The 27,380-nt window shown below is 39.2% G+C and overlaps 3 protein-coding genes across 5 annotated transcripts; 2 read left to right on the forward strand and 1 right to left on the reverse strand.

Moving 5' to 3' along the window:
* Positions 1-1,657: 1,657 nt before the first annotated feature.
* Positions 1,658-3,508, forward strand: polr2l (RNA polymerase II, I and III subunit L). Its single transcript, XM_080730652.1, has 3 exons — positions 1,658-1,993; positions 3,014-3,119; positions 3,226-3,508. The coding sequence occupies exons 2-3, from the start codon at positions 3,025-3,027 to the stop codon at positions 3,332-3,334; spliced, it is 204 nt and encodes a 67-aa protein (XP_080586778.1). The 5' UTR covers positions 1,658-1,993; positions 3,014-3,024; the 3' UTR covers positions 3,335-3,508.
* An 815-nt stretch (positions 3,509-4,323) lies between these two features.
* Positions 4,324-14,484, reverse strand: LOC308289086 (cleavage and polyadenylation specificity factor subunit 7-like). 3 transcript variants are annotated; one of them, XM_080730644.1, is made up of 9 exons: positions 14,098-14,484; positions 11,792-12,019; positions 11,590-11,693; positions 11,171-11,316; positions 10,689-11,034; positions 9,915-10,024; positions 8,783-8,927; positions 8,255-8,556; positions 4,324-4,385 (listed from the first exon to the last, which is right to left on the reverse strand). In XM_080730644.1, the coding sequence occupies exons 1-8, from the start codon at positions 14,152-14,154 to the stop codon at positions 8,259-8,261; spliced, it is 1,434 nt and encodes a 477-aa protein (XP_080586770.1). In that variant the 5' UTR covers positions 14,155-14,484; the 3' UTR covers positions 4,324-4,385; positions 8,255-8,258. The 3 variants fall into 3 exon arrangements, with proteins under 3 accessions (XP_080586770.1, XP_080586769.1, XP_080586768.1); XM_080730643.1 differs by lacking the exon at positions 4,324-4,385 and adding an exon at positions 5,794-6,021; XM_080730642.1 differs by lacking the exon at positions 4,324-4,385 and having other exon boundaries at positions 5,794-8,556.
* A 1,718-nt stretch (positions 14,485-16,202) lies between these two features.
* sdhaf2 (succinate dehydrogenase complex assembly factor 2) lies at positions 16,203-22,846 on the forward strand. Its single transcript, XM_080729961.1, has 4 exons — positions 16,203-16,335; positions 17,588-17,814; positions 20,951-21,060; positions 21,611-22,846. Exons 1-4 carry the CDS (start codon positions 16,309-16,311, stop codon positions 21,739-21,741), a joined length of 495 nt encoding a protein of 164 aa, XP_080586087.1. The 5' UTR covers positions 16,203-16,308; the 3' UTR covers positions 21,742-22,846.
* Positions 22,847-27,380: the final 4,534 nt, after the last annotated feature.

Below are 27,380 nucleotides of genomic sequence, written 5' to 3' on the forward strand. Positions count from 1 at the left end.
TGTAAAAAACAAACAATGGTTCCAAAAAAGAAAATAAATTGTTCCATTGTAACCTGATCTATATTAAACACAATGAAACAGCCCAAGTCAGTGTTTCATTGATGTCTCTATTCATGTGAAATGTAACATCCTCCAAAAGAGAATGTCTCTATAATGACTAATATTTATTATTTGTATGATACTATGAAGCAAAGTTACCTTCAAAATATTTCCCATGTTGAAAAAGCACGGAGACACAATATGACTATTATGATGCATGGCATTTGCTGTCAAATGAGTTTTATACAACAGGTAAAAGGATTTATACAACTCATGCTTTGTTGCTGATAGCTTGTATATACTCTATAAGTGAGGTGGCCTGCCTTTACTGTAAGCTCCTGCTGTCATAAAAAGGCTTACCTGTGTCTATACTACAAATATTAACATCAATTATGAAGTAAAATGTATACCGGACACTCCTGTAATGTTTGTATGTAAATCTGGTTCTGTTACCGGAAGTCATTTTCTAATAACTCATATTTAACTGACACTTTCATCATCCACATGGTTAACATTTCACTACAAATGCCATCAAAACATATATGAACAGAATAGCAGATCAGGAGGTCCGTTATAAACTTTCTATACTAGGTTCCTTCAAGCCCAGGGTGGATGAGTTGGCCTTGGTCTTTAGATAAAGTGAATATTGAAATGCAATTATCACTAACTAAACCAGAAGATGTGAAATATTTTCAAGGTGGATGCACTGAGCACAAAACAAAACACGAACATAGGGAAACACCAAACAGTGTGAGGTATGTCAGAAAGGGGAGTCAGTGGAGTATGTATGTACTATGTAGCCTACTTCTGAGGGAGTAAGGAGAAAGAGAGACGATGAGAATTAGGGGTGCAGTAAATAATTCACACTAAATAATTACTGAGCAGTGAGCATGGGTGAGATTTTGATTTCTTAAGGGACACATGGGTTTTTCATAGACAGAGATTTAGATAAAGTTAAGTTCAGTTAAGTTAGCATGACAGAGGTTAAGAACATTTATTAAAAGAAGGATGGAGGAGAGATGTCAGGAGACCACTTGAACAGTCAATACTTAATAAACTTGACATTTCATAGTGTACTTAGTCTGCTCTTTTTCCCCTCTACACCATAGAGCATCGCAGCGGAAGTGGATTCCTGGGGTCACTTAATATTCCCCATTCATTTTCACCATAGACTTTTACAAAAATAATTAGAACAATTATGTTAAGCCTCGAACCAAGCCATCCAGGATGGAGGTGAATCATTACCATATAACCTTTTTTTCTATGAAAAGAACATTTTGAAAATCGCTAAACAAAGGGTAGTTATTAAATGTAGTATATCAAATAATGAAATATTAAAATATGTTTTCACATAGGATCAAAGGTTATATGATCATGATTCACCTCCATCCTGGATGGCTTGGTTCGAGGCTTAACATAATTGTTATAAATATATTTGTAAAAGTCTATGGCCAAAATGAATGGGGAATATTAAGTGACCCCAGGAATCCACTTCCGCTGCGATGCTCTAATAGCTCTTTGCCGAAAATAGCCGATCTATGCTTTGTGAGCTTGTAGATCTGCTATTTTTTAAAGTTCTCAGAATATGGACGCTAGGGTTCAATTGGTTATTATAAAAAAAGGAGGAAAAAAAGTTTCTATCACTCAAAGATTTTGAGGACCCCCTGTAGTAACTCTGAGGACCCCCTAGGGGTCCCAGACCCCCTGTTGAAGTATTTAGTTATGTATTGGTGACTCAGGCTTTCAATCATAAGAGATAAGTATAGGTGGCGGTAATGCACAAATAAACCTCAAGAGACGAAGCGGGATGGCTGGCAACAAAACAAGACCATAGAGAAGTAGTTAGAGAACAAGAATAAAGAGCCACGTTATTGAAACTAAACAGTCTTGCAGATATTTCCTACTTATTTTCTAACAAATTACTCGACACCACGTACCTAGTGCTGTGTTGACGGTGAGTAAGACATTACTTTGACTGTTGTTGATATCAGAGCCTGTACAGTAGCTGTTAGCTAACCTCAATTTAAGCTAAATGCATAACAGTACATGAGGTAATGTTAACTTAACGCTTGCTTCTTTTAATGAATATCTTAAATATCAGTACTTGTTTGCTAACGATGGTACAGCTAGATAAGCTAACAACATAACGCGTTACATCGGTTGAGGTTATTTGTGTGGGACATCTCTACACACGTGAATTAGCGTTAGCCAGTTAGCCACTATAGGCTGTGTGCCACTAACGTCTAACAGATACACCAATTTTATACTTGGGGTATTCGAAAATGGCTTAAGAGCTCATATTCCCCAAAACTAGCTCTACCTCAAAACGTGACGTCGCGTTAAAATGGTTGGCATAACGTTAGAGAAATAAATGTAATGGGGCTTATAATCAGGTAGGGGTAGAAGCCGAAACTACCCGCGATATTGAAATATTGCAACAACAAAACGGGAAGAGTGTACGCAACAAAATGCTTCTTTCTTGTGCATTTACTTGACTAAATATTGATTGAATACTTTATTAGCAGGTTTGTTAACAGTACAGCCAATGGCTATGTTAAAAGGATAACGCATCGTGGTCCATAAATTATCCTAATGACTTGATTGCTTGTGGTTAATGTTATGTTGACTCCATCGATGTCATGGGAGCTCTGGAATAAAGGAAAATCGGGCTCCTATACTTAGACTATAAAAATTGTCTATTTTATCCAAAATGCAAAAAATAAAAAACGTTGGAAAATTATAATGTAAGTAGGCCTATACATGATTTGAACATGCACAGTATCATTATCAGGCCTACATTTAAATAACCTTACATTTCTTTAAGAGCCAATTATGCCTAATTTATACTTTGACACTTGACACACAAGTATAAATCAGGCTTTACACAACATGTAGCCAACTGTTACATTTTGACATAACCGCCTGAAAGTGACACTCATCAATATCCAATATTGTGCTTGTGTTATTGTCCCAGGAGATTCCACAATGATCATCCCAATTAGATGCTTCACCTGCGGGAAGATTGTGGGAAACAAGTGGGAGGCATACCTTGGATTACTTCAAGCGGAGTACACTGAGGGGTGAGGTGTTTGTGTACAGATATATACCTGCCTGCAGTGTATGTCATGTGCTGCTCCACCATTCTTTTTGTTTAAATCAATTTCTTGTCTCCCTCCCACATTGCAGTGATGCCCTTGATGCACTGGGGTTGAAGAGGTACTGTTGTCGGAGAATGCTCCTCGCTCACGTGGATCTCATTGAGAAGCTGTTGAATTACGCTCCCTTGGAGAAGTAATGTTTGATGAAGCCATTTTTGAACACTGCCAAGGATGGACTCAAACGCTATGGACTTGGGCAGACTGACAGCGTCTAGAAGAGTCATGGAGATAAAGAAGTTGACCACGTGAATACATTTGACATGCTTTAGTTGACCTTACTCTACCTTTCTTTTTTTAAATAAAGCTTTCAAATTAAATCCTTGTGTACGATCGATGATGTATTTTCCCTCACTATAGTGTATAAATAGTAGAGTGCAGGTCTCAAGAAGAGCATGGACATATTTTTGGGGCAGATATTGAGGAATAAAACATTCATATATACATGATGTAAAATACACAAACTGTCAAAAGGATATTTTAGTTAGTTACAAACTATAGTCCAAAATGAGTGCTCAGTGCATAGTTAAACCTCACTTGAGAATCTCCATTCTGTGGAAAAGAAAAGGTTTATATTGGCCACACTTGTATAATTTTTCACTGTGGCGGGTGATCTGCATTCGCAGCAGGTATTGCTGCCCAACTATTTCCTTCTGGAGGGGTTAGGGCGATGAATACGCCACTTTTAGAGACAAATTTATTTCGGTTTGCTACATTATGACGACATTCGGCTGTTCAGTGCAGCAGAGGTTTTGTGACTCCCCAAACCGTATCGAAATAAATTCGGCTCTAAAAATGGGTGCATTTGCCCTTAGCCATGACAGCCACCAGCTTCCACATTGTACTCACCTTTAACACCACCTCCATAGAATCCTGTTTAGCACCAATGGCCTGCCTTCTCCAAGAGCTAGTTCAGTTTGTTTCTGTCCTTATGTTGATGTAACCCCCCTAGCAGGGAAATGCAGATGAAACTGGCCACTGATAGGACATCTGCTGCATCTTGTTGCACAAGCCAAAGGAGTTGAGCCACCTCAGGAAGAACAGTTGGCTCTTGCCCATCCTGTAGTTCAGGTGTTCACCCAGGAACTTGTTGGTGTCCACTGACCCTGCCATGGATGGGGCTGGGGATCTCTTTTTGCTCGTAGCAGTGATCCACAACCAGCTTCTTGGTATGGCTTGTGTTGAGAATTTCTGGAGGTGACAGTGGCATTAGTAAGATGTTTGACATTCTGTCCCAATTCTGAGCTTTTCTAAAAATCAGTCATATAACCAGAGTTTCAGATCAAAGGATGACCTGTAATGTATTATGCAAATGGTACAATGAGCTCTCTGTGATGCTAGACCAATACAATGGTCATGATTAGGATGAAAATACTTATATAGAAAAATTTTCTGGTTCCATAATCAGAGTGAAGCATAGTCTCACATTAAAGGATATGTGATCCACAGGATTGTAAACAAGGTAAATTATTTTTCTATAAGGCAAGTGTAAGCTATCAATGGGGTTTGGTTTGTTAACTCAAGTCCTCCATAAAGAGCTGACTGAATTGCTGCTGTACCTGCTATAACCATTAATTAGTTGAGTTGTAGCGGGTTCCGCTTATGTTTTTGCTATTTCAGTGGTCTTAGTAGAGGGGCCTTTGATGTTTTTTCTGGCCAAGGACCCCTTAGCTGAGAGATGAAGCAGGGACTCCGAGTCCCTATACATATTGTATAAAACTGTGAACTGTGTGTTTTTTCATAGATAGCTTCATACTTGTTTGACAGCACTGTCATCAGTGTATGTTGGATTCATGTTAAAGTGTATATTCAGACATTTAACCAGTCAATACTCAGTAAACTGCTCTTTTTCCCCTCTACACCAAAACTCTTTGCAGAAAACAGGAGATCTACAAGCTCACAACCGGTGAGCTTGTAGATCGGCTTCAAGTTCCTATCAACACCCCTAGGGGTCCTGGACCCCCTGGTCTAGTACATTGGTAATTGTATGAATGTATTTGACTCAATTTTTATGCATGTCTGCTACCACACAAAACAACACATTTACACTCAAGGACCACAAAGGAAATAAGCTCTAGAGCTTTTAATTTGTATTTTATTTATATAGCATTATATAGCACTTTACAAAGTGCTGCACACAGAACATGGGACAATATACATGTTAAAAAAACAAAATTAACTCCACAATTGTAGGAGGATGCTAAAAGAAAAGTTAAAATAAAATAAGCTAAAACAATTTCAATTAAAAAAAGGAAAGAAAAAGGTCAGCTTGTCGAATGGCCTCGGATAGGGCGTTCCAAAGTGTAGGAGCTTGGACAGCGAAAGCCTGATAACCCCTAGTTCTAGGAACCTTTAAGTTTTGGGGTACGCATCAGTGTGCCGACGGGCCGGTATTCAGACACTAAAACTAACCCTAACTCTAACCCTAACCTCAGTAACCATGACGAGTAACTAACCTGCCGACGCTAGTCGGAACAGCGGGATGTTTCCTTTTTGACAAACATGTACAAACACTGTATATGTTAATGTATATGCATTTATTTATGTCAAGAAAAACATTATCGTTCAAAGAAGAAATTAGGCAACAATTATGTTTTCAGATAACATGTTTATTGATCAAATATTTACAGTATACAAAAAGAATGAAAACATCTACATGTATACATGTACATGATCCATGCAGGTATGGAAAAACGAAACATTCGTTAAATCACAAAAGTGTTTGTCGGCCAGGTGTCCTTAGAGATGGCTATGGAACAAGGTTGTGGGAGGTTTAGTGATTTTCTGCCAATCTCACCATCAATTTCTCCTCTGTAATTCCAGATACCTGCACAGAATGGTGTGGAAATCAAATCCCACTTTTCTGCTTCTTTACTAAAGCAACCTGGTCATAGGGGGCTTTTAAAAGGTTAATCTATACCAGGCAACAAAAACAAACAAAAAACTAAAGCGCATCAATTACATTAAGATTTACTGGCATTTATGGGTGCTTTATTTATAAATGCAATGCGTATGTTATGTGAAGCGTATTTCTTTACTTAGCAATAAGGCTGCAGCTACATTATTTTCATTAAAGATTCATCTGTTAAATGGTTTATCCAGCAGTCAAAAACATATCTTTTGTTTTTAAAAATGGAACAACATAAGCATTCTCATTTTGGTGAAGTTGTAAATACAAATAATATTTACATTATACATAACTAAAATGATTATTCAATCAAAAGATTATTCAATAACCTTTCTGGTTATCGATTAAGTAATCATGATTCGTTTCACCATTACATAGCACGCCAGATGTACTAACATCAATATACATAAAAACTAAATTGCAATATCACTGCTGTAGAAATGGTACAAAACATTCAAGTGTCTAAAAGCCCCGTTAGCGGCCCCTAAAGGCTGTTCTGCTCCTGGGGATCGCCTAAATCAGTGGTTCGGGACCCCCAGAGGGGTCCCCAAATAATTTTGGGGGGTCCCCAGATGATTAACTTAATGTGCAACACTGTTTTCTCACTCAACAGTAAACAAACCAACATAGAGTTCAAGTGTATAGCACATTTCTAAAGTGACAATTGAAGGACTTTTTAATACCTCTGAAATGAAAAATTAAACATTGGAGGCAGAAATTGTGAAAATAGCCGATCTACATGCTCGCAACGCTAGGCGTTGTGAGCACGTAGATCTGCTATTTTCACAATAAAATGTAATGCCTCAACTCTTAATGCTTATCAGGGTGGTGGGGTCCCAAGTTAAAATATGATTATTTTGGGGGTGGCGGCCTGAAAAGGTTGAGAACCACTGACCTAAATCAGTGCCGTTCGTTCTGCGGTCAGCCCATTTAGATTATTAGATATCTTGTAAATTGAGATTTTAGCTTAAAGTTGGTGCTAAAGGCAAGGCCATTGGGTCACTCAGATGTATAAATGTTCACAGCTAGATTCATGGCAATCCGATCATTACATTTTGAGATATCTTTGTATTCCGAGTGCACAATTTGGCTTACGGATGGTACAAGAGGAAAGGCAATGGGGGTCACCAAAAATCAGTAGGATTCATCCTCTGAGGAACAAGAAGGTCCACAGCAAATTCCTTGGCAATCCAGCCAGTACTTTTCGAGAGATCATTTTTGAGACCATGCCACTAACGGGGCTAAAAGTCAGGAGCAAGTAAGACAGATGATCATGCTTTGTGAAACATACAATAGCAAGGCTAAAATACCTTCATATTGTTCAAAACTACTCAGAACTAGTAGTCCTTAATGTTAACAATGCTCTTCATTTTAAAAAGAAAAAAGAAAACTATGTAGACTCATACAAAAACAATCCTTCTCAATCATCACTTATGACCCACTACAAGAGTGTGTTGCGTGTCTGTATTTACAGAGATCCTCTGCCTGTATTTTCTTATTTTACTTTGTTCAGGATTTTTCTAAGCATCTACCTTTGGGCAGATGGTGTACACTAGAGCAATGTAAAGAGAGTAGTGACAACGACAGTCCAAAAGGCTTGATCACACAGACCTCAAATGGTTCCAGATACATGTTAAATGTATTCAGATGGGATTATAATATAGTATCTGATTCTTTTAACATCTTACCTTTTCAAAGCACACCACAAATGGTCTATCTACCGCAGCTCTACTACACTGCTAGGGTTTACTGTCTGGAAGTCTGGAACTATTGAGAGGCTCCAGAATTGGGAAATTGCTGTAAAATATTTGTTCCATTGTAGTTGTTGCCACTCTCGCTTTACACTGCTCTGCTGTGTGCTATTGGTGTCGTTGAGCCTGGACAACTAAAGTTGTGTTTACAAACCACAACCGACACATCCTACTACTTGTTAAACCGTTAAGTATAGAATATGGCATATACCTGTATAATACTTATGTGTTTACTTGTGCTGCTGAACTTTTTAAAGTTTTTGCAAATAAAAGGTTTGAGCAGTTGGAAGAAGACATACATTTAATAGACATGGGTTTACTAGGGATTACCACAATAAAATGTATAGATGATTTTGTTTCAAATAGAAAGTTTTTTTTATAACAATGTGGAGGAAGCTTACCTAGCTAGCGGTATCGGTCTCTGCGATCTCTACTTGTATGCCTCTCCCGATCCCGCATACGATCACTGTCCTCCTCACTCCAGGAACGTTCTCTGCGTCTACGAGATTCAGAGGGTTCTCTGTCTCGTTCTCGCCCCTTGTCCCAGTCTCTCTCTCTGTTGTCCCGCTCTCTGTCCCAGTCCCTCTCTCTTTCCCGGTCTCTGTTCCAATCTCTCTCTCTTTCCCGGTCTCTGTCCCAATCTCTCTCTCTGTCACGCTCTCTGTTTGGATCTCTCTCTCTCTCCTGAGAAGGTTGGGTGTTCCTACAGAAAAATAATAAAATAATATTATCTAAATTACACACTGGGATGAAATAGGCTTGAATAGTTGTACCAATTGTACGTTCTGCTTTGGTTTCTGGTGTGTTCACAGGCATAGTTTCAATAAATATGTTATAATAAGTAGTCTAAGCAGTCATAGCCAAAAACATATAGAACGGACAACAAAATGCATCAGTATGAGAGTCTAGAAATAAACTTCTTCAAAAACCTGCTGTTGTAGTTGCCCTGAATGGAAACCAGGCAATCTTTGAGAGAGGTAAGCAAGGTCTGGCAGCGTTCATCACTGTACACTCTGGACTGTTTAATAACTGAAATGGCAGTCAGAAGAGTCTCCATGGCCAACCGCAAGTCCCCTGCAATAACAACAGACACATTAAAACATTTCCTCAATTGTGTGTAAAAAAAAAAAAAGTATTTAAAGCTTACTTTTAAATCTCAAATTGGTAAACTTGTTAATGTTAGAAATAAAACAAAAAGGAGGCTTTTATTTGATAGTCGGCTTTTAATTGCTTGCTTCGATTGCACACCCGGAAATTAAACGGGGCTAGGTTTTTTTTGGAGTACAGGCCATTATTTGGGGATTTACGGTATTTTAAAAGCAAAATCTTCTACACATCACAGTCACATGTATGACAAGGCAGGACTGGCCTCATTATCCCACCAGGGATGGCTTCAATTGCATATTTTTATTTAAAGGGTCATCATTGGGTTACTTCCTGGCTATTTAAATTGTCTTTTTAATTTGAAAACAAATAGAGGGTATGCGCATGCATAAAGTGAATGGCAAATCGAGTGGCAAAGTAAGTGATAGTGAGTTTAACGTTGTTTACTGCAATCAGAGAGGACTTCTCTGTTTGCATGTATGGGCTGTCAAGGCCAGAAAGTAATTTTTTGCCACTCAGTAGGCGCTCCTGCATAACTTCCAGGTATGATGAGGATGATGTCACACGCATACCCTCTATTATTAATAACCTCCATTCCTTGAACCTGACACTTTTATATTTTATGTATTTTGTATCTTGCTTAGTTTTTATTTTATGTTGTAATCCCTGCCTGACTTCTTTCTTGGTGAGGGCTCCTGGCTGGCACAAGAGATTTCAAACTCAATGAGGCACCTAGGTAATGTTAAATAAATAAAGGTTAAATAAGAAATTGAGGTAGGTTTAGTAGAAAATGAATCATCAAGGATTCAAATCTAAACATCTGGTAAATAGGTTGGTACTGTATTTCCTTCATGATACCCTTGGCAAAAGCTTAACTTAAAAATATAAAAATATAGTACCCCTCAATGAGATAATACATGTATTATTCGTGACATGGCTGAATGGGTGCAGTCTTACCAGTCATTGCTCCAGTTACAGCCTTGGTGATGGCACTACTGGCAATGGTTCGATTTCTGTTCATTAGCTCCTCATGACTTCCATCTGGAGAGGGCGGCGGCGCTGTATCTCTGTAAAACAGTGAAGAAATGTTGTCAGTTGATGTAATAATACATCACCACCAGATGTTGGTGCTGCAAATAAACTATTTTTTAAACATGGTTTTAATTATCAGTTACAAGCTTATTTGTTGATTTGACATTGCTATACCAGTGAAGAACAAAACAACATAACCAGGGGTGTCCGCCAAATTCTGGGCCCTGGGTACAAGGATTCACTGCGTTATTTTGTGCTTTAACTATTGAAGCTCACAGCACGGCACCGAGTGCCACGCTGTGAGCTTGTAGATCTGCTATTTTTGATAAATTGTGAAAAAAGTCTTTGAAGGTTTTTTGAAAAACCTATGTTTCTGTCAGTGGTGCTCAAACTTTTTCATGTGAAGGACCCCCATCTCAAATTATTTAGTTCCAGGGACCCCCTCAGAAGCAAAATTTGAGTTTCAAATGTTCGCTTAAAAAATACATTCAAAGATTTGCACACATTTTCATGACTTTTCAAAAATAGCAGATCTACAAGCTCGCAGCGCTGCACTCGGTGCTGCGCTGTGAGCTTGTATATCTGCTACTTTTCAATAGCTAAAGTATAAAATAATGAAGGCCCCTCCACCTTGGGCCCTAGTAACTCAGTCCCACTCCCCCCCCCCCCTTGTGACGCCCCTGAACATAACAATCTCACGTTTTCTGGCTGTAATCGCTGCTGCTGTGGCTGCCATGACCTGGGGGAAAGAACGCTGGATTGATATGAAGACTGGGTGGCGGCTGGCTGGCAACCTGGGGGGGCTGAGGGGGGGGCATGTACGGTGGTGCTGGGGGAGGAGAGCTGTACGGCATCATGGGTGGGAATGGAGGAGGTGGCACATTCGGTGGAGGAGCCATATGCCTGAAGTAAGGGTTCTGCATTGGCATCCGCGGGACGTGTTGTGGAAACATGGGGGGCAGAGGCTGAGGACTGGATTGAGACAATAATACGGGAACTGCAGAAACGGATTCCTTTTCATCCTTTACAACGCGAATAGGCATACCTGTAGAGAATACAAAATACATAGAGTACAATTGTACTTCAAATGGAACACAATAATCATTGGAAATTGAATACATTATAATTCTGCATTTATAAAAAAAAAATATATATATATATATACGTTGAATCGTTCTTACATTTATTGGCTATGGATTCAAACTTCTTCATGTTTTGGGGAGTGGCAACACGGCAATCTATTGACTGCCCATCTAGTTTACACATTGGTACTTTCTCCACCAATTTCCACAATGAATCTTCTGTTGACAATATGACTTCTGCATAGCTATATTTCAGAGTGCAAGAAGAAAACATGTATTGCTGTTAACATCATTTCACGGAAATTCAATACCATTTTCTTTTTTTTTTAAAGATCAACAATCTATAAGCCCTGGCACTGCAATTTATCAGCCCCCATATATCTGTTTATGTATTTTTTAGAGATTGCTAATAAAGTTCTATGCTTTTCTAATACAAATAAAGACTGCAGTGAGGTTGTGAACTTCATTTGCGAGCATTCATTAAACATTTAGCTGGGACCAACTGTGTTAACTCTCACCCTCTTGACTGGCCATTAGTCCGATTCTCAGCAAATCTGATTTCTTTGATGTCCTTCACTCCCAGAGTTTGGGCCATGTTAGTGAGGTCTTTATCAGATGTCCACTGGAGGAAAATGATAACAGTGAGTCAAATATGTGGAAGGAGAATCACCCATATTAATATGAATTATTGGGGAACCATGCTTCATATGTATGACTCACCCAGGAGAAGTTGCCAATATATACAGAATGTTTCTTATAGCTCGTCCCCCCGCTGTCGTTGTTTGTTATCGCTGCCGCTGGTTTATCCTCTTCTTTAGCTTTTGTCTCCTTAATGGTAGGGGTGACCACCTTTGGCTTTGGAGCAACTTCCTTTTTCTGACTGACTGTACCGGTAAGAACTGCATCATAAAGATCACTTGCCTCAGCTGTCTGGTCAAAATCACAAACCTATGGGGGATACATTTGCAACAGTCATTAGTATCACTTTAATACGGTCCTGCTCGTTTAGTGGAGCACACCAGTAACATCATGTCAGAGCAAGCATTATGATTTCTACTGTTACCATGATAGTTACTGCTGTTACCATTAGCCGCAAATTGCAACACTAGATTTTTGTAATATGTTGAATCTAGGGTTGCAATACCTCCCATTGGCAGCCAATGCATCCAAACAGTTTTTTGCTATCTGATTGTATTAAACAACGTCAAACTCACCAATATTGCGTCTGTATGGTAAGTGACTGTCTACAGTGGATTTTTATGAAACAAACACTTAGTTTGCAGGTAGAAAGCTTACCAATGGTGAGTTTATGTCGTTTAATACAATCATATAGCAAAGAAATGTTTGGATGCATTGGCTGCAAATTAGTCCATGGGCCATACGAGTTGTCGGTATCGGAAAGGTGGCAAAGGTTACCATGCATTTTTGAAAAGCTCTATATCTGTAGATTATATTTTGGTATCATAACCCTTTCTGAGACACAGCTAAATTGGTGTTATCAGCCGATGGATTTGGTGTCCCATTAACTTTGCTATACAGGAAAAAAATTATAATAATAATAATCTGCTTTAAGTAGCATATGAGGGGTCAAACTAGGGGGTTTTCATGATTCTGAATCCATTGCAAGCATTTGTTTTGCACAAAAAACATTCCTTGGGCTAAAATGGCCCCCACAAAAGTGTGAAAAGTGATGACTCATCACTTTTCATCACTAAATCATAGTCTTGTGGGGCAGTTTTTAGCCCAAGGGATGTTTTTTGTGCAAAACAGATGCTTGCAATGGATTCAGAATCATGAAAAACCCCTAGTTTGACCCCTCATATCATATGCTACTTAAAGTAGATGATTTTTTCTTTCTTTCCTGTATAGCAAAGTTAATGGGACACTAACTCTAGCGGCTGATAACACCAATTAGCTGTGTCTCAGAAAGGGTTTATCAAACCAAACTATAATCTACAGATATAGACCTTTTCAAAAATGCATGGTAAGCTTTGCCACCTTTCCGATACCGACATCTCGTATGGCCCATGGACTAAATGGGAGATATTGCAACCCTAGATTCAACATATTAAAAAAGGAAAAAAAATCTAGTGTTGCAATTTGCAGCTATGTTAGCATAGTTGTTTGTCAAATAAGGGTATAATTTGACACATGGTCAACTAAAAGGAGATCCTATTAAGCTTTACGGCTTATTTACACAGGAACCACTTTATGTATCTCATATAACATTGAAGGGCAGATGGATGCATATAACAAAGGGGACATGCATCCTTTTATACACAGGTGCTCCTTGTGTATAAAAGTGTGTGTTTTAATATATATATAATATATACAGTATACTTTGTAAAATAATCATCTGTGCTGATTTATATATTATATTTACACGTGTATCCACTAAAATCAATCGATCATCAAACCCTCGGCTCCAGACTGGTAACAGGAAAACTCACCCTCGGACAAACTCACCCTCATTCTGTCCTGCATAGACAATAAGTTTACAACTTATGTTTATATCAAACATCACTACACCACTTTTCTTTATACCTGGAAACATTGTATTTCTAATTTCGGGAACATCACATAGTAACTTATTTTGGAAGAGTAAAACAAACCATTAGAATAAAATAAAGATCATCTATTTTATTTAGAATTTGCAAACCTCACTTATAAAATCGTCACAACATTGCTTTCAATCAGTTATAACGTCTGAAACTGATATTATGTTAAGTCTCTCACTATCCAGGATAAAAGTCTAAGACACAAATTAAAGAAAGTGAGAATATGCTTTTTAACTGTATATTATCTTATAATATATGTTGTTATGACTATTACATTGGTACATTCACAACAAATGTGACATGATACATTATTAATCACTCAAGTAGTACGAATAACAATGTAATTTAGGTTTAAACAACTCTAAATGCCTTCCTTGAGCTCAAAAGGTTTAAGCACCACTGACTAATGACTATGTACAAAGAGTGAGTTTGTTCGAGGATGAGTTTTCTGGTATTCCTCCGACTAACCTCGCCATAGAGATCCATGAAAGTCTTATCAATGGCTGCAGGTCCAGTGGCAGCCATCCTGTAGGATGATGATGATGATGATGGGACTTCAAGCAGTGCAGTTAAACTGTTTCTTAGTTTTCAATGTTATGATGAATAATAACTGCTCAACAATGAAGAAGCCTCTCCACCCCCTCCTCCACTGCTAGTCTCCCGTGCTAATTTTAATGGAGGATGCAAGAAGATGCAAATATGCCTATATGGCGTCAAAACTAAACAAATACAACAACGAATAATGTTTACGTATTTTCTTCGGATGAAAACAAACCAGATGCATTAAAGTTTTCAGGTAAATGTTTGCTTTTAATTAAGGTTTATAGTACGGATACTGGATTGTTGCTAACCCAGCGCCATTGTGCTAAAGAAAGATCTGCAGCAACAGGAAGAAGCCGAAGCCTTGGGGTCCATGTGTGTTATTTTACCGACTAGCAACATGATCCCGAATATAGGGTTCCTCGGCGTGTGTGCAGCGAATTATTAGTGTTGGCAACAACAAAACACACATTGAATACGACTTAAAATGCGTAAAATTATTTACAAGTGAACACAACATTATTTAGAAAAGAGACAAATATGTTATGTTCAGTGTTATTACCACAGTGTCTGGGTATTTCCCGTTTCTTTGTACTAGTATAATACGGTAACAGGTAGAGTCGCCGAAATGAAGCTCGCCGAGAAACGGGGGGTGCGTTCGGAAATGCACACCGGGTGTGGCAACGTTGCGCTTTTTCAGCCTGAACTCTGAAGGTAAACTTTGTGAAAAGCAGCAGTTGCTAACCTAATGTAATGTTGCTATTGATGTTTATAAACTAGGGTAAATTATGGTCATAGTCTTAATCTCACAGTATCATAAATGTTAATGCTAGCAACAACAAACATGTAAAGTCTGTAGGACACACAATCACAGTATGCCTTTTTCAGTATCAACATGAATTAATATTCTAATATTCTATTATAATTTACCCTAGTTTATAAACATCAATAGCAACGTTAGGTTAGCAACTGCTGCTTTTCAGAAAGTTTACCTTCAGAGTTCAGACTGAAAAAGCGCACCGTTGCCCCACCCGGTGTGCATTTCCGAACGCACCCCCCGTTTCTCGGCGAGCTTCATTTCGGCGACTCTACCTGTTACCAGCACCTTAATAAAATAACGTCTAAAAAGTCGTCTCGCATCGTCTAATTAATCAAAATACCACTAATTTCAGCGGCAAAATTCAGCCAGTGTTATATTCCCAACATGGCATTTATTTAGACTAGACTAGAGTCTGTTTTCCCCCAAGTGGGGAGATGGCCGGGTAGCCATGCGATCACATGGGTCGACCTGAACTTGGTATAGAGCATTTTTGCCAATTTGCCAAGTACGTCTACACAAACGTTCAAATTTCCAAAATAAAGTGTTTATGGAAGGCTCACTGATTTCCCAATATGGTACGTTCAAGCAGAATTACCCTTATCTTCCGTATTGTTTAATAAAAACATGTAATTCGATCGGTCAACATTTTCTTGAAAAAGTACCAGCGTGCAGTACACCTTTCAACCGATGGGGTAGCGTAGTCGAGAAAATTTTGAGAAATTGCCGCCAATCGGATTAAAATACTTTTCATTAAACAATACGGAAGATACGGGTAATTCTGCTTGGGCGTAACATATTGTGACACCTGTGAGCCTTCAGTAAGAACTTTATTTTTTGAAATCTAAACGTTTGTGTAGAGGTACGTGGCAACTTGTCTAAACTGCTCAACACCAAGTTGAGGTCGATCCATAACTGATATGACGGTTAAGTTTCAGGGCTAGAGGGAGGGAAGGTTACCAGGCGTCCCCTCGCGAGACCAGACTCTTATTGCGCCGCGGCGTAAATAGACGATATACAAGCGCACACCCCGTCACGTCGTCGACCGGTTGTAAGCGAACTCTATGCTAGTGATCTTGTAGGTCGGTTATTTTTTGCGCGCGACACCTTCGTACGACGAAGTAATGGTTGGGTTTTACTCGCGTGACGTAGAGGTGTGCTTGCTTGTACTTGTGTAATAATTCCACGGTTTGGTGTGTGTGACTGTGTATGACACTATCTCTGCCACCTGGGTACACTACACACACCAGCTATATGCCGTGTACAAAAAGATAGCCATAATAACCACCAACACAGCTGCATTTACAAGAAAGACGTTTAAAATGTTGTCGTCTCTCTTAGCGAAAAGGGTAAGTACAAGCTTGGTTTAGTCAGCGTTAAAGTCGTGTTGTCCACAGCGCTGTAAGTAAAGCTATAAGTAAGATTTGGTAGTGCTGTTTGTTTGGTATAGTAGCAGTGAATCTATGTAACTAGCTTGATATGCTTGTTTACGATATAGTAGTTATCTATCTCTATTATTGTCTTCCATCTCTGTACTAGATGGATAGATTGTATGTTCAACCATCGGACACGAGAGGGCAGCACACAATATTATGAAACCACCATGTTTGATAACGTTGTCGTTCTGTTTTTGGAAGGTCATTCTTATTGCAGGCTTTGCAGAATTATGTAAACTCACGGGGCACTCTGTATATAATAAACAACATATCTCAGAGATATGATCTAAAGACAAAACTCATATTCCAGCTAAATTAAAGTTGGTATTTAGCTAGCAATTTGGACCTGTAGTTTTATGCTCAAAAGTGTATTGACAATCTTTGTCTGACTGATGTGTGTAGTCTTTATTGCTGTATTACATTATAAACTGTATTACAGTATATAGATGCGACACATTGTGAGCTTGTAGATCTGTTATTTTCAAAAGATTTGTATACATTTGAAAACTTGTGAAATGGGACATTCTGCAGAATGAGTACTTTCTACTTTTGGTACATTTAAGAACATTTTGATACCAATACTTCTGTTTTTGGAAGGTCATTTATAAAATCATTAGTCTTATTGCAAAAGTGTTGCTTAAACATTCAGCATTATGTAAACTTACTCACGGGGCACTCTTGCCATATATAATAAACAACATGTCAGAGATATGATCTAAAGACAAAACTCCTATTCCTGCAAAAAATAAAGTTGGAGTGTATAGCTAGCAATCTGGACCTGTACTTTTATGCTCAAAAGTGTATTGACAATCTTTGTCTGACTGACGTGTATAGTCTTTATTGCTGTATTATATTATAAACTGTATTACAGTATATAGATGCAACGCATTGTGAGCTTGTAGATCTGCTATTTTCAAAAGATTTGTACACATTAGAAAACTTGTGTAATGGGATGGGACATTAGGCAGAATGAGTACTTTCTACCTTTATTGATAGGATAGTAGGTTGGCTGGAACTGGAGAGAGATGGGGAGCGACATGCAGCAAAGGCCGTCTGGATACACAATATCAATACCGATACACAATATCAATACCCAGTATTGATACTTGTACTTGAGTTATTAATGTGTGTTCTTTTTTCCCACCTCTGGTTTATTGCTGTTCAGCTCATGAACGTGGCATGTCAGGCACGACCATGGAGGCCAACAGTGACGGGGATGATGTCAGCTCGTGGTTACCGTGGAGAGGCACCCGAGGACAACAAGGCTGACCTCATAGAGATCCCTTTGCCCCCATGGGAAGAAAAGATAGGAGAGTCCATAGACATCAAGAGACGGCGCTTGCTCTATGAGAGTCGCAAGAGGGGAATGTTGGAGAACTGCATATTGCTCAGGTTTCTTTTTTAAATTAATAATGAATCCATTACCGTTACAGGAATAATATGTTTTTTTATTGCAAATGAATGCCAGTCTTGTTCATTAAAAACAATTAAAAGCCCAATCAGGTCAAAACGAATACCCTGCCCCCATAAAAATCACACAGAATTTTGAACGTTTTGACTTGAATTTGGTTCATTAAAATGCTTACAAAGGAGAGAGACACTGGAGCAGCTCGGACTTTTATTCAAGCGCTAGTACAAAAAATAATGACATGACTCATTCATTCAATGACTCAGTCATTAGTTTTTGTACTAGTATTTAAAGACAGAGTTGCACAATAGCCTCTACTTTGTCCCAATTTAATTGTTAGGTAGTTGTGAAAATATTTGCCAATGCAACCATATGTTATCTTGCCTGTTTACAGAGTTGTATTCAGACGGAAATTCCAACATCCCACTTTCTCAAAACTCCTCCTCCACCAGCTGGGGAAACGCCGAGCAAAATCATGTCGCCTGAGCACAGATCTACATCACGTGGTTCTATAAAATCCCATTGAAATGAGTGGGGAACGTTACAATATTTTACAGTATTTATAATAAAGTGAACTCATAACTTTCTTAATTGACATGACCAACAACGCCTCTGCCATACACTTGCAATTTTTCTTTAAGAATCAGCCGTCCATTTTTTCCATATCCATTATATAGTGAAGCATGCGTCTATTTACTAGCCTGGGGGCCTGTCTCTTCGCGACCCGGTTCTCTAGCGAGGCACTGAGAAACAGCAAGCCCAGATGGGCAATCGTTTCGGCCAACTCCTAGTTTCAAACAGCCAAGGTATAAAATAGGGCTAAAGTAGTTAATGTATGTTTTATAATATTATAATGTATTTCTGTTGTAACTAAAGCTTTTCAATTATTGCGACCGTAAGGTCGCAGTTTAGTATGAAAACCTCCACCGTCCGTCCGTCCGTCCGTCCGTCCGTCCGTCCGTCACACACGTCACACCTTTGCCCTGCTCAATGTATACGTGTAACGCCTGATACTGAGGTGATGTGTCACTGTGACATCACAGATACTGAGGTGATGTGTCACTGTGACATCACAGGTGAGATCGCAGTGATGTCAGATACTCAGAGCAGGGATCTCCATATTTAGGCATAAACAGGTGACATCACAGTGATGTCAGATACTCAGAGCAGGTATCTCCATATATGGGCATAAAATGGATTCTGTTAGGGATCTCCATACTGTATATGGGCATAAAAGGGATTAGTGATGTCAGATACTCAGAGCAGGGATCTCCATATATGGGCATAAAAGGGATTAGTGATGTCAGATACTCAGAGCAGGGATCTCCATATATGGGCATAAAAGGGATTCAGATGGAGATTCAACTTCAATGAGTAACAATGGCAAACTGTCAACTGCCCGTATGTCTTGATAATTGGTAAAACAAACTTTTGGCCTATTTGTGGCTTATCGTCACATCCAACCATCTTAAGATACTCAGCTAGTGGGGAATGCTCTCTTCCCTGGTGAGAATTGCCCCTTTATATAGGGCTTGTTTGTGTATTGTATGACATCACGCCACATCATCAGCTGTGGACTCTGTGATGTCATCGTATCTCCATATATGGCCATCTCCGTATATGGAGATATAAGTCGTCCATGCCCAGGTATGGGCTGGTGAGGTCAGACTTTGTGTGATGGGTAGGTTATCTCCATATATGGAGATTCAACATTCCAGGTGTAACTATGGCTGCCCGTATGACGTGAGAGGTGGAGGCTGTGATATTTGTGGAGATAAGCGACCAACGGTCGCTTATCTCCCGATTAGGGAGTCTTACTGGTTTTAATGGTGTATAGTACAGTATTTGCCTCAGAGATAGATGTAGTGTAGTAGAAGTGAAAGTATTGGAAATTGGAAATATCCAAATACAAATACCTCAACATTGTACTTGAGTACAGTACTTGAGTAAATATACTTAGTTACTTTACACATGCGGTGATGCGGACATGTCCAGGCTTGCGGCGAGCCGCGAGCACAAACAGTCACGCAATCAAACTGTCTGCAATGTATCTCTGCTACTACTGAATTAGGCTAAAGTACACACAATCAGAACATTAAACAATTATTTCACTAATCGTTCACTCTCTCAGTGCAGACTGCAGAGAGTCCTGCAGAAACAGATAGAGGCCTGTCTGTCTCACTGACTGTCTGAAACGAGCCGAGGCATTATCAGCTCTGTGACATAACGGAACGTCACGGAAGAGGCGTGGGCCCAAGTCGAGGGAAGCAGAGGGAAGTAGAGGGTGTAGAGGGAGAAACTGATTATAACTATTATTTGGACATCCTTAGGGTTCTTTGAGAGATATGCGTCATTATTTAGATAAAGAAAGATTCCTGCTCCCCCTCCTTTTAAATAAAAGGCTTTTATTGTCCGAGCTGCTCAAGTGTCTCTCTCCTTTGCAACTGCTGTCCCCGCTCCTGTGACGCACCGGACTAGCCATATAGGCTGAAGCGCGCCGTAGAATCCCCTTGTTATTACAATCTTTACATAAGAGAGAATAATACCTGGGTTGGTTGTAGCTGACGCTCTGACAGGCGGCTGGCTAACAGACTAGATCAGGATTTCTCTACCCCTACGAGGGCTCCAACTTCAGTCAAAATAAACAAAACTACTTCGCTACTCACCTAACCAGAGGTAGTTTTGTGTTGTTGAAAGTCTATTCTCCGCAGTGGGAAACCTCTCAGCACCCCACCCACTCTGTAAATTACACTATTTTTGTCATGAAATAAAATGCACCCACCCACCTTGAGCCACCGCAGGAACAACCCGGAAATAAGTGGCGGTCGAGTTGGATGCGGCGGCGGTCGAGTTGGATGCGTTTTATTTCATGACAAGAATAGTGTATTTTACAGAGTGGGTGGGGTGCTGAGAGGGTTGAAAGTTGTCCCTGTTGAGGACCGACAAGCCCTTCTACCTTCTTTTTAGGCTGAAGCGCACTGACTATGTGTAATTCACGTGAACAATCATTGTGCAGCTTCAAATACAGTTACAATACAGAGTGTAGTTAGCTCATTGGTAACTTTCAAATTGTCATATCTGCTATTTTCTCTTTTCTGTTTCCCCTGGCATTATTTGCAGCCTTTTTGCACAGCGCTACTTGAACACAATGACAGAGCCCCAGCTGCTGCAATATGACAGGTTGATTAATGAGCCTAGCAATGATTGGGACATCTACTACTGGGCAACAGGTGAGAGGAACACTTCTTATATTTTGGTTATCTATATTTTTATATAGATAGTCATGCAGAATTGTACTGTATTGACCTTATGTTTAGCACGTTTCATTTAAATTGCATAGTTGTACATTTGAGAACTACCAGAATTTTGATTTATTTGCATCATGTTTCTGTATCAGACATTTGTTATAATTACCCACATCTAATAAATGTTTTGTTTCAATGTATTTTCTTTTATGCCATTACCTTTATGTTCTCACTTCTCATGAATTATATTCATTGTCCCTAGATGTCAATAATTAGTTTGGTCTCTAATATGTGTGTGTTTTAGGCCAATAATGGTCACTTGCTTATGTAAATGATTGATTGATTGATTGATTGATTGATTGATTGATTGATTGATTGATCGATTGATTGATTGATAGATAGATAGATAGATAGATAGATAGATAGATAGATAGGTTGATTGAACAAATAAACACTTGATTGAGAGTCTTGTCTCCAGTCTGACTAAATTATCTGACTAGTGACTAAATCTCTGTTCTCTTGTCTTTGCTGGCAGAGGCCCAACCTACTCCTGAAGTTTACCAAGGAGAGATCATTGAAATGTTGAAGGAGTTCACAAAGAATCGAGAGCAGGAACAGAGGTTGGATGCCCCCAATTTGGAGTACCTGGACAAGGAGAGCCACTGAACTGGAGGCCTTTTCAACCTGCTGAATGACTGATAATACTGTAGGTCAGAGGTCTTCAACAGGGGGTCCGGGACCCCTAGGGGGTCCTCAAAATTACTACAGGGGGGCCGCCAAATCTTTGTGTGATAGGATCATGTTTTACATGATTCACTTGAACCCTAGCATCCCTATTCTTAGCAGATCTACAAGCTCACAATGCCTCGCGCTGCGAGGCGTTGTGACTCGTGAGCTTGTAGATCAGCTATTTTTTGGCACAGAGGATTGGTGTAGAGGGAAAAGAAGAGCAGACTAGTAGGTATTGACAGTTCAAGTGGTTAAATGTATGAAAATACAAGTTAATCCAACCTACACACATGGTGCTGTGCTGTCAAATAGAAGCTGTATAAGAAATTGATGAACATCTGCAACACAATTCTATACAATATATATCCCTGCTTCATCTCTCTCTCAGCTAAGGGGTCCTTGGCCTGAAAACGTTGAATACCCCTGCTGTAGGTGGTGCATAGAAAGTAATGTCAGTATCATAGCCCACCTTTAGACCATTAAAAAAAGGCTATTAAGCAAACTGCTCTATATAGTGAGTGAACAAAATATTAGGAACACATGCTATTTCCATGAAATAGACTGGCCAGGTGAATCCATGTGAAAGTTATAATCCTTCATTCATTTCACCTATTAATTTATCTTTGGTCTTGAACAACGGTTTTGGATGAAAGCCCAAGTCAAAGTCAAAAACTGAATTGTCTTTTTCACATTTTTTGCAATTGGAGTCTAACTTCAGATCATCCCAAGAGGGAAGTTCCGAGGTCTAGTTCCCACTGCAGCCTTTTGCCTTGTCAAGTTTCCTTGAGCAAAACACTGAGCCCCTGCCTTCTCTTTGGCTGTAAGTCTGTCTGTAAGCAACATTTAGATTTAGGGGGCAAAAAAAGGATGTAACTCAGTATTAGCAAAGCGTTCCTAATATTCTGTATGCCTTATGTAGAAGGTCTTCATCTACTCATGTATATACTGTAAACGACTGTAAATGTTATCGCTGTACTGTCAGAATCAATATCTGACAATTGCATGTAGACAAATACCCACGCACACTCACATACACTCATAAGCAGGGAAATCTTGTTAATAGTTTTTTGTTTTGTTTTGTTTTTTTTTTGGAGGGGGGGGGGGTTATTTAATAAATTCTGGTGGTACTTACTGTGCTTTTCCACTTATTGTCTCACTTTCTTAAAATATTTGAACAGATGCCCTGTTGCTACATTTGTATTTGTGTTATTTACACAGTAATTGACATCACGTTGGCTGTAGTATCAACACATTTGCACCAGGTGGAAGCACAGTCTTCCTTTTATTTTGCCATCAGCCGCATCACACCTGCTGATCACTAATCCCTCAGTAACAGATGGATTGCCCCCACGTAATTAATTCAGTATGCTCTGTTTGGCTCTATGGATGGTCAAGATGTTATCTGATCAAAATATTTGTAATTTAATATTGACATGTTCATATATAGTATGATATGTTCATCTGAATAGCTCATACTCTATAATATACAGTACGTTTTGTTGTTGTGTGAACCTCAGTTCATTTCTTACCGAGTAATAGTTTTATGGCTTTATTGGCTCTGAGCATGTCATTATAGGCAAAATGTTCACAATTTTACAAAAATATTGAAACTTTTCCAAATATAAATAAAATGAAATACATAATAAAAAGATCGCATCTATAAATTCATAAAGCATCTTCATGTGAGGCGTTGTGAGCTTGTAGATCGTCTGATTGTGACCGCAGGTCGCATTTACTATGCAGCTCCTGTGCATCAGTCAGTTAGTCACGCTGATCCCATGACAAAACGCCAGCGCTCGTCTGTGTGCATACGTTCCCAGATTAATAGTTTAACTCCTGCTTCATAACTGTGCTGTATTATAAAGCTCTGTTGTTTCAGTGTGACCTTTAAGGCGTCTAGTTTTGAATTGTAAAAGTATATGGGGCTTAAGTGGTTAAATTCCAGATATATTTGCGAAGGAAAACATGCAATATACAATAAAATAGTTGAATATTGATGATGATATGTATACAGTTTGAATGTCTCTCTTCCTTTGGTTGGCTATAGAACCCAGACAGAAAAAAGGCTACACATACAGTATGCATACACTGGAAAAAAGAAAGACATTGATGGTGTTACTGAAAACATTGCACCACCACCCCTTTAAAAAAAAAATATTGTTGAAATGCAATATGTATATTGCTTTTGCGATGTGTATTGCTATTGTGTATAATATGTTGATAGACGTATCTTTTGACATATTGTGCAAAACTACCCTAAGCCATACAAATAATGTCCTATTTTAAATCACTCAGAGCCATCATGTGACAATAGGGAAAATACCATGACTATGTGTTGCAAATTCAGTCGAGCCTTGATCTGATAGGGTAAGTGCCCCCGAGCCTTAGGATGTGCACAGAATTTCAACAGAAGGAGACTAGGGATGGGACGATATAAAGACGATTATCGCGATAATCAAAATCCATTATCCTGGGGCGGAACATTTGCCAAAAAATTGCCAATCTACAAGCTCACAACTGCGACGCCTTGTGAGCTTGTAGATCAGCTATCTTTTGGCAAAGACATTTGATAGAGAGTGAAAAAAAGACTATATCAAGTATAAGTACCTTTTACCAATTATAGAGGGTTTAAATGGTACCGGATATGCAGCTCAGCAAATAAAAGGTGAATTGATCCCAGTGCATGATGGAGGACGATATCACGATAAATTAAATCTCCACGATACGATTATCGTGAGTGTTTTTTATCACGATAAACGATAATATCACGTATCGTCCCATCCCTAAAGGAGACAACCCCACCCTCTGGCTGATGAATATGACCGTTGAATTGGTATGTGGCCAGGATCCAATCATGAACGTCAAACGTTTGTTGTGAACAAGGTGAGCCAAATACAAACGTTGACTATGTCATTTAAATCATAATTTTGAGAAATATTCAGAAAGAGGCTGTGTCAGCCTTACTGTATATTTCCAGTTCATCTGAAAATAGCACAGTGATGTCATTTGGCTTCCCCTCTGTGTGCCCTTTGCCCCATTGCCATCTGTCTCAGGTAAAATAAATAATTTCGATTAAATGCATACTGTCCTCTGTATATTGTGCCCCTTATTTCTTTTCTGTCTCTGGGTCCCTATGGGAAATTGGCAATATACTGCATATCAGAGTGCAAACTATTATTAGGAACACCATCTTGCATGAGATAGGCCAGTGGTTCTCAACCTGTGGGTCAGGACCCCCAGGGGGATCCCCAAATTATTTTGAGGGGTCCAGATGATTAATGTGCAACATTGTTTTTTCCCTCAAAAGTAAACAAACCAACATAAAGTTTAAGTGTATAGAGGGTATCTGCACATTTCTAAAGTGACAATTTAAGTACTTTTTAATTCCTCTAAAATGTCAGATTAAAGATTGGCCAAATTGTCAAATATAATTGTGAAAATAGCCGATCTACATGCTCAAAACGCCTCGTGTTATTTTCACAACAGAACCATGTTATACAAAATATAATGCCTCAACTCTTACTAGTGCTCATCAAGGTGGGGGGGGGGGTCCCCAGTTAAAATATGATTATTTTCGGGGTCGCGGCCTGAAAAGGTTGAGAACCACTGAGATAAGACACTGGACTGGACATGAGAGTGTTATTCAATGCATAAAATTTAATAACTTTCATTGCCTTTTCTATCTGTGCAACAAGCTTTTGATGCGTTTCATGAAAGGCAATTAGAAGGACGTTCCTTCCTTGTAAAATAAACCCCAGTACCTGTGGAGCATATATGCATCATGCTCTCATGAGCACCACGATTCATAGGATCAATCTCTGAAGTTTATTTCAAGCATCTATTCATCAGTTGCTCATGCATACCCACTTTATCTATCTCTACATCTGTTTTCCTGATCTACCTTCTCCCCCTGGAATTTCAACTTGTCTCTCATCTCCATCTCTCCCCTCATGTTTCTGTAGCAGAGCTGAGCAGAGCAGAGCAGTGTGGCCTAAAGGGAAAATAGTATATACCTTCTAAGAGAGAATAGTTTCAGTTTTAAGGTTGAATACCCATGTGCAGAGTTCTGTAGCAGTATAGCCAATCACTTTCAACCTGGCATCCCTATTTTGGGAATGTCATTATAGGAAAACACTGTCACAATGTATAACATATAGTGACAAATAGCAGATCTACAAGCTCACAACATGTCACGTTATGACAAGGTTTTGCATTGTGGAGCATTGTGAGCTTGGGCTATTTTCGCCAAATGGCATACATGACGAAGAGAATAGGGCGTGGTTAATGTTGGAGAAGAGTATACCAAATGTAATATACTTGTTAATGAACCCATAATGCTATTTAAACCAGAGCCAACAGACAGCGAGAGAATAAATTATGATTAATTTGTTACATCAGCTGGTCAAATCAAAGTTTTCTTTTTTTTAGACTTGTTTTGGGGCTTTTCTCCTTTCTTTTGATAGGACAGTGGAGAGAGATAGGATACAGGGGAGATAGTCGGGGAGCAGCAATTCCTTCGCTGGGTTTGGAAATGGATCCTGGGACACACTGTCAGGCAGACATCAAAGCCTATGTGGTTCACTCCCTTAAACACCCCTTTGTGAAAGGAGTTTGATGATTGATCCTCTTAATAGACCTATGTACTGTATCATGCTGATTCATGCAATTATCTTCGCCAGGCTGGAATGACTGGGGGTGGGTATTATGTTTTCGCCCCTATCTGTGTTATCTTGTGTGTTTGTACATCACTACTGGACTGATCGGCGTGAAACTTTGCACACACACTCCCAATATGCCAGGGAAGAACCCTCCAATTTCTCAAATGGGCCTCACAGTTGCACTGTAACAGGCCACTTCCCCTTTTGGCCAATAACTCTTGTATTGTAGGTCGAACAATATCATTTCCCTCGATTGATTGATTTCTTGGATCTGGAGATGTCAGAATGTCGGAAAGTATATGTATTGTTGTATTGTTTATGAATGTATCCTGTGGGGCATCACAATACAATTAGGTATAGGCCTAATGTGTTAATTCCATGACATAGCGGTGCAGATAAATGCATTTTTGCACTAAAATACTTCACAAGTGGAAAGAAACCTAAAACTTTTCACAAGTACTCCTTAGGGGTTGTTCCTATGATAAAACACGTTAGACACTGAAAAATCAAAATGGCTGCCATGTTTCCAAGATGGCTGCCTCTGAATAGCACGCCAGCCAGTTAATGTCTGATTTTCATAATATTAGAGTTGTTTTGTAGGTTTTAAAACATCCTGAGTTCATTTATTACACTTTTAAAGCAGCCAGAATAACCTTTCTGACTTTTGGTTGGGGTCTTTCCTCATCTGGGACCCCCCAAACAGACCCCTGAGCCTATCTCAGTAATCGCTTTGCTCCTGCTCCAAAGCAATGTTAGATTAGATCATAACTGAAGCATTAAAGTTGTTAACTGGGCTCTGAAAGCGAAAATGAGTAGTAGCAAATACCCAGGGGTCTTCCACAGGGGGTCCGGGACCCCTAGGGGATCCTCAGAGTTACTACAGGGGGCCTGCCGAATCTTGATGGGGACGTTTTTTTT

This window comes from Nannobrachium achirus (assembly GCF_963921795.1).
Source record: "Nannobrachium achirus genome assembly, chromosome: 7".
NCBI classification, from domain to species: domain Eukaryota; kingdom Metazoa; phylum Chordata; class Actinopteri; order Myctophiformes; family Myctophidae; genus Nannobrachium; species Nannobrachium achirus.

Excerpts from the sequence above, each read along its gene's own strand:
- polr2l (XM_080730652.1), top strand. The coding sequence starts at position 3,025 with ATGATCATCCCAATTAGATGCTTCACCTGCGGGAAGATTGTGGGAAAC. Across the intron at positions 3,120-3,225 it reads CAAGCGGAGTACACTGAGGG|TGATGCCCTTGATGCACTGG; the intron begins GTGAGGTGTTTG and ends CCCACATTGCAG.
- LOC308289086 (XM_080730644.1), bottom strand. The coding sequence starts at position 14,154 with ATGGCTGCCACTGGACCTGCAGCCATTGATAAGACTTTCATGGATCTC. Across the intron at positions 11,035-11,170 it reads TGAATCCATAGCCAATAAAT|GTATGCCTATTCGCGTTGTA; the intron begins GTAAGAACGATT and ends TATTCTCTACAG. Across the intron at positions 8,928-9,914 it reads TGTAACTGGAGCAATGACTG|GGGACTTGCGGTTGGCCATG; the intron begins GTAAGACTGCAC and ends TTGTTATTGCAG.
- sdhaf2 (XM_080729961.1), top strand. The coding sequence starts at position 16,309 with ATGTTGTCGTCTCTCTTAGCGAAAAGG. Across the intron at positions 16,336-17,587 it reads CGTCTCTCTTAGCGAAAAGG|CTCATGAACGTGGCATGTCA; the intron begins GTAAGTACAAGC and ends ATTGCTGTTCAG. Across the intron at positions 17,815-20,950 it reads GAGAACTGCATATTGCTCAG|CCTTTTTGCACAGCGCTACT; the intron begins GTTTCTTTTTTA and ends CATTATTTGCAG.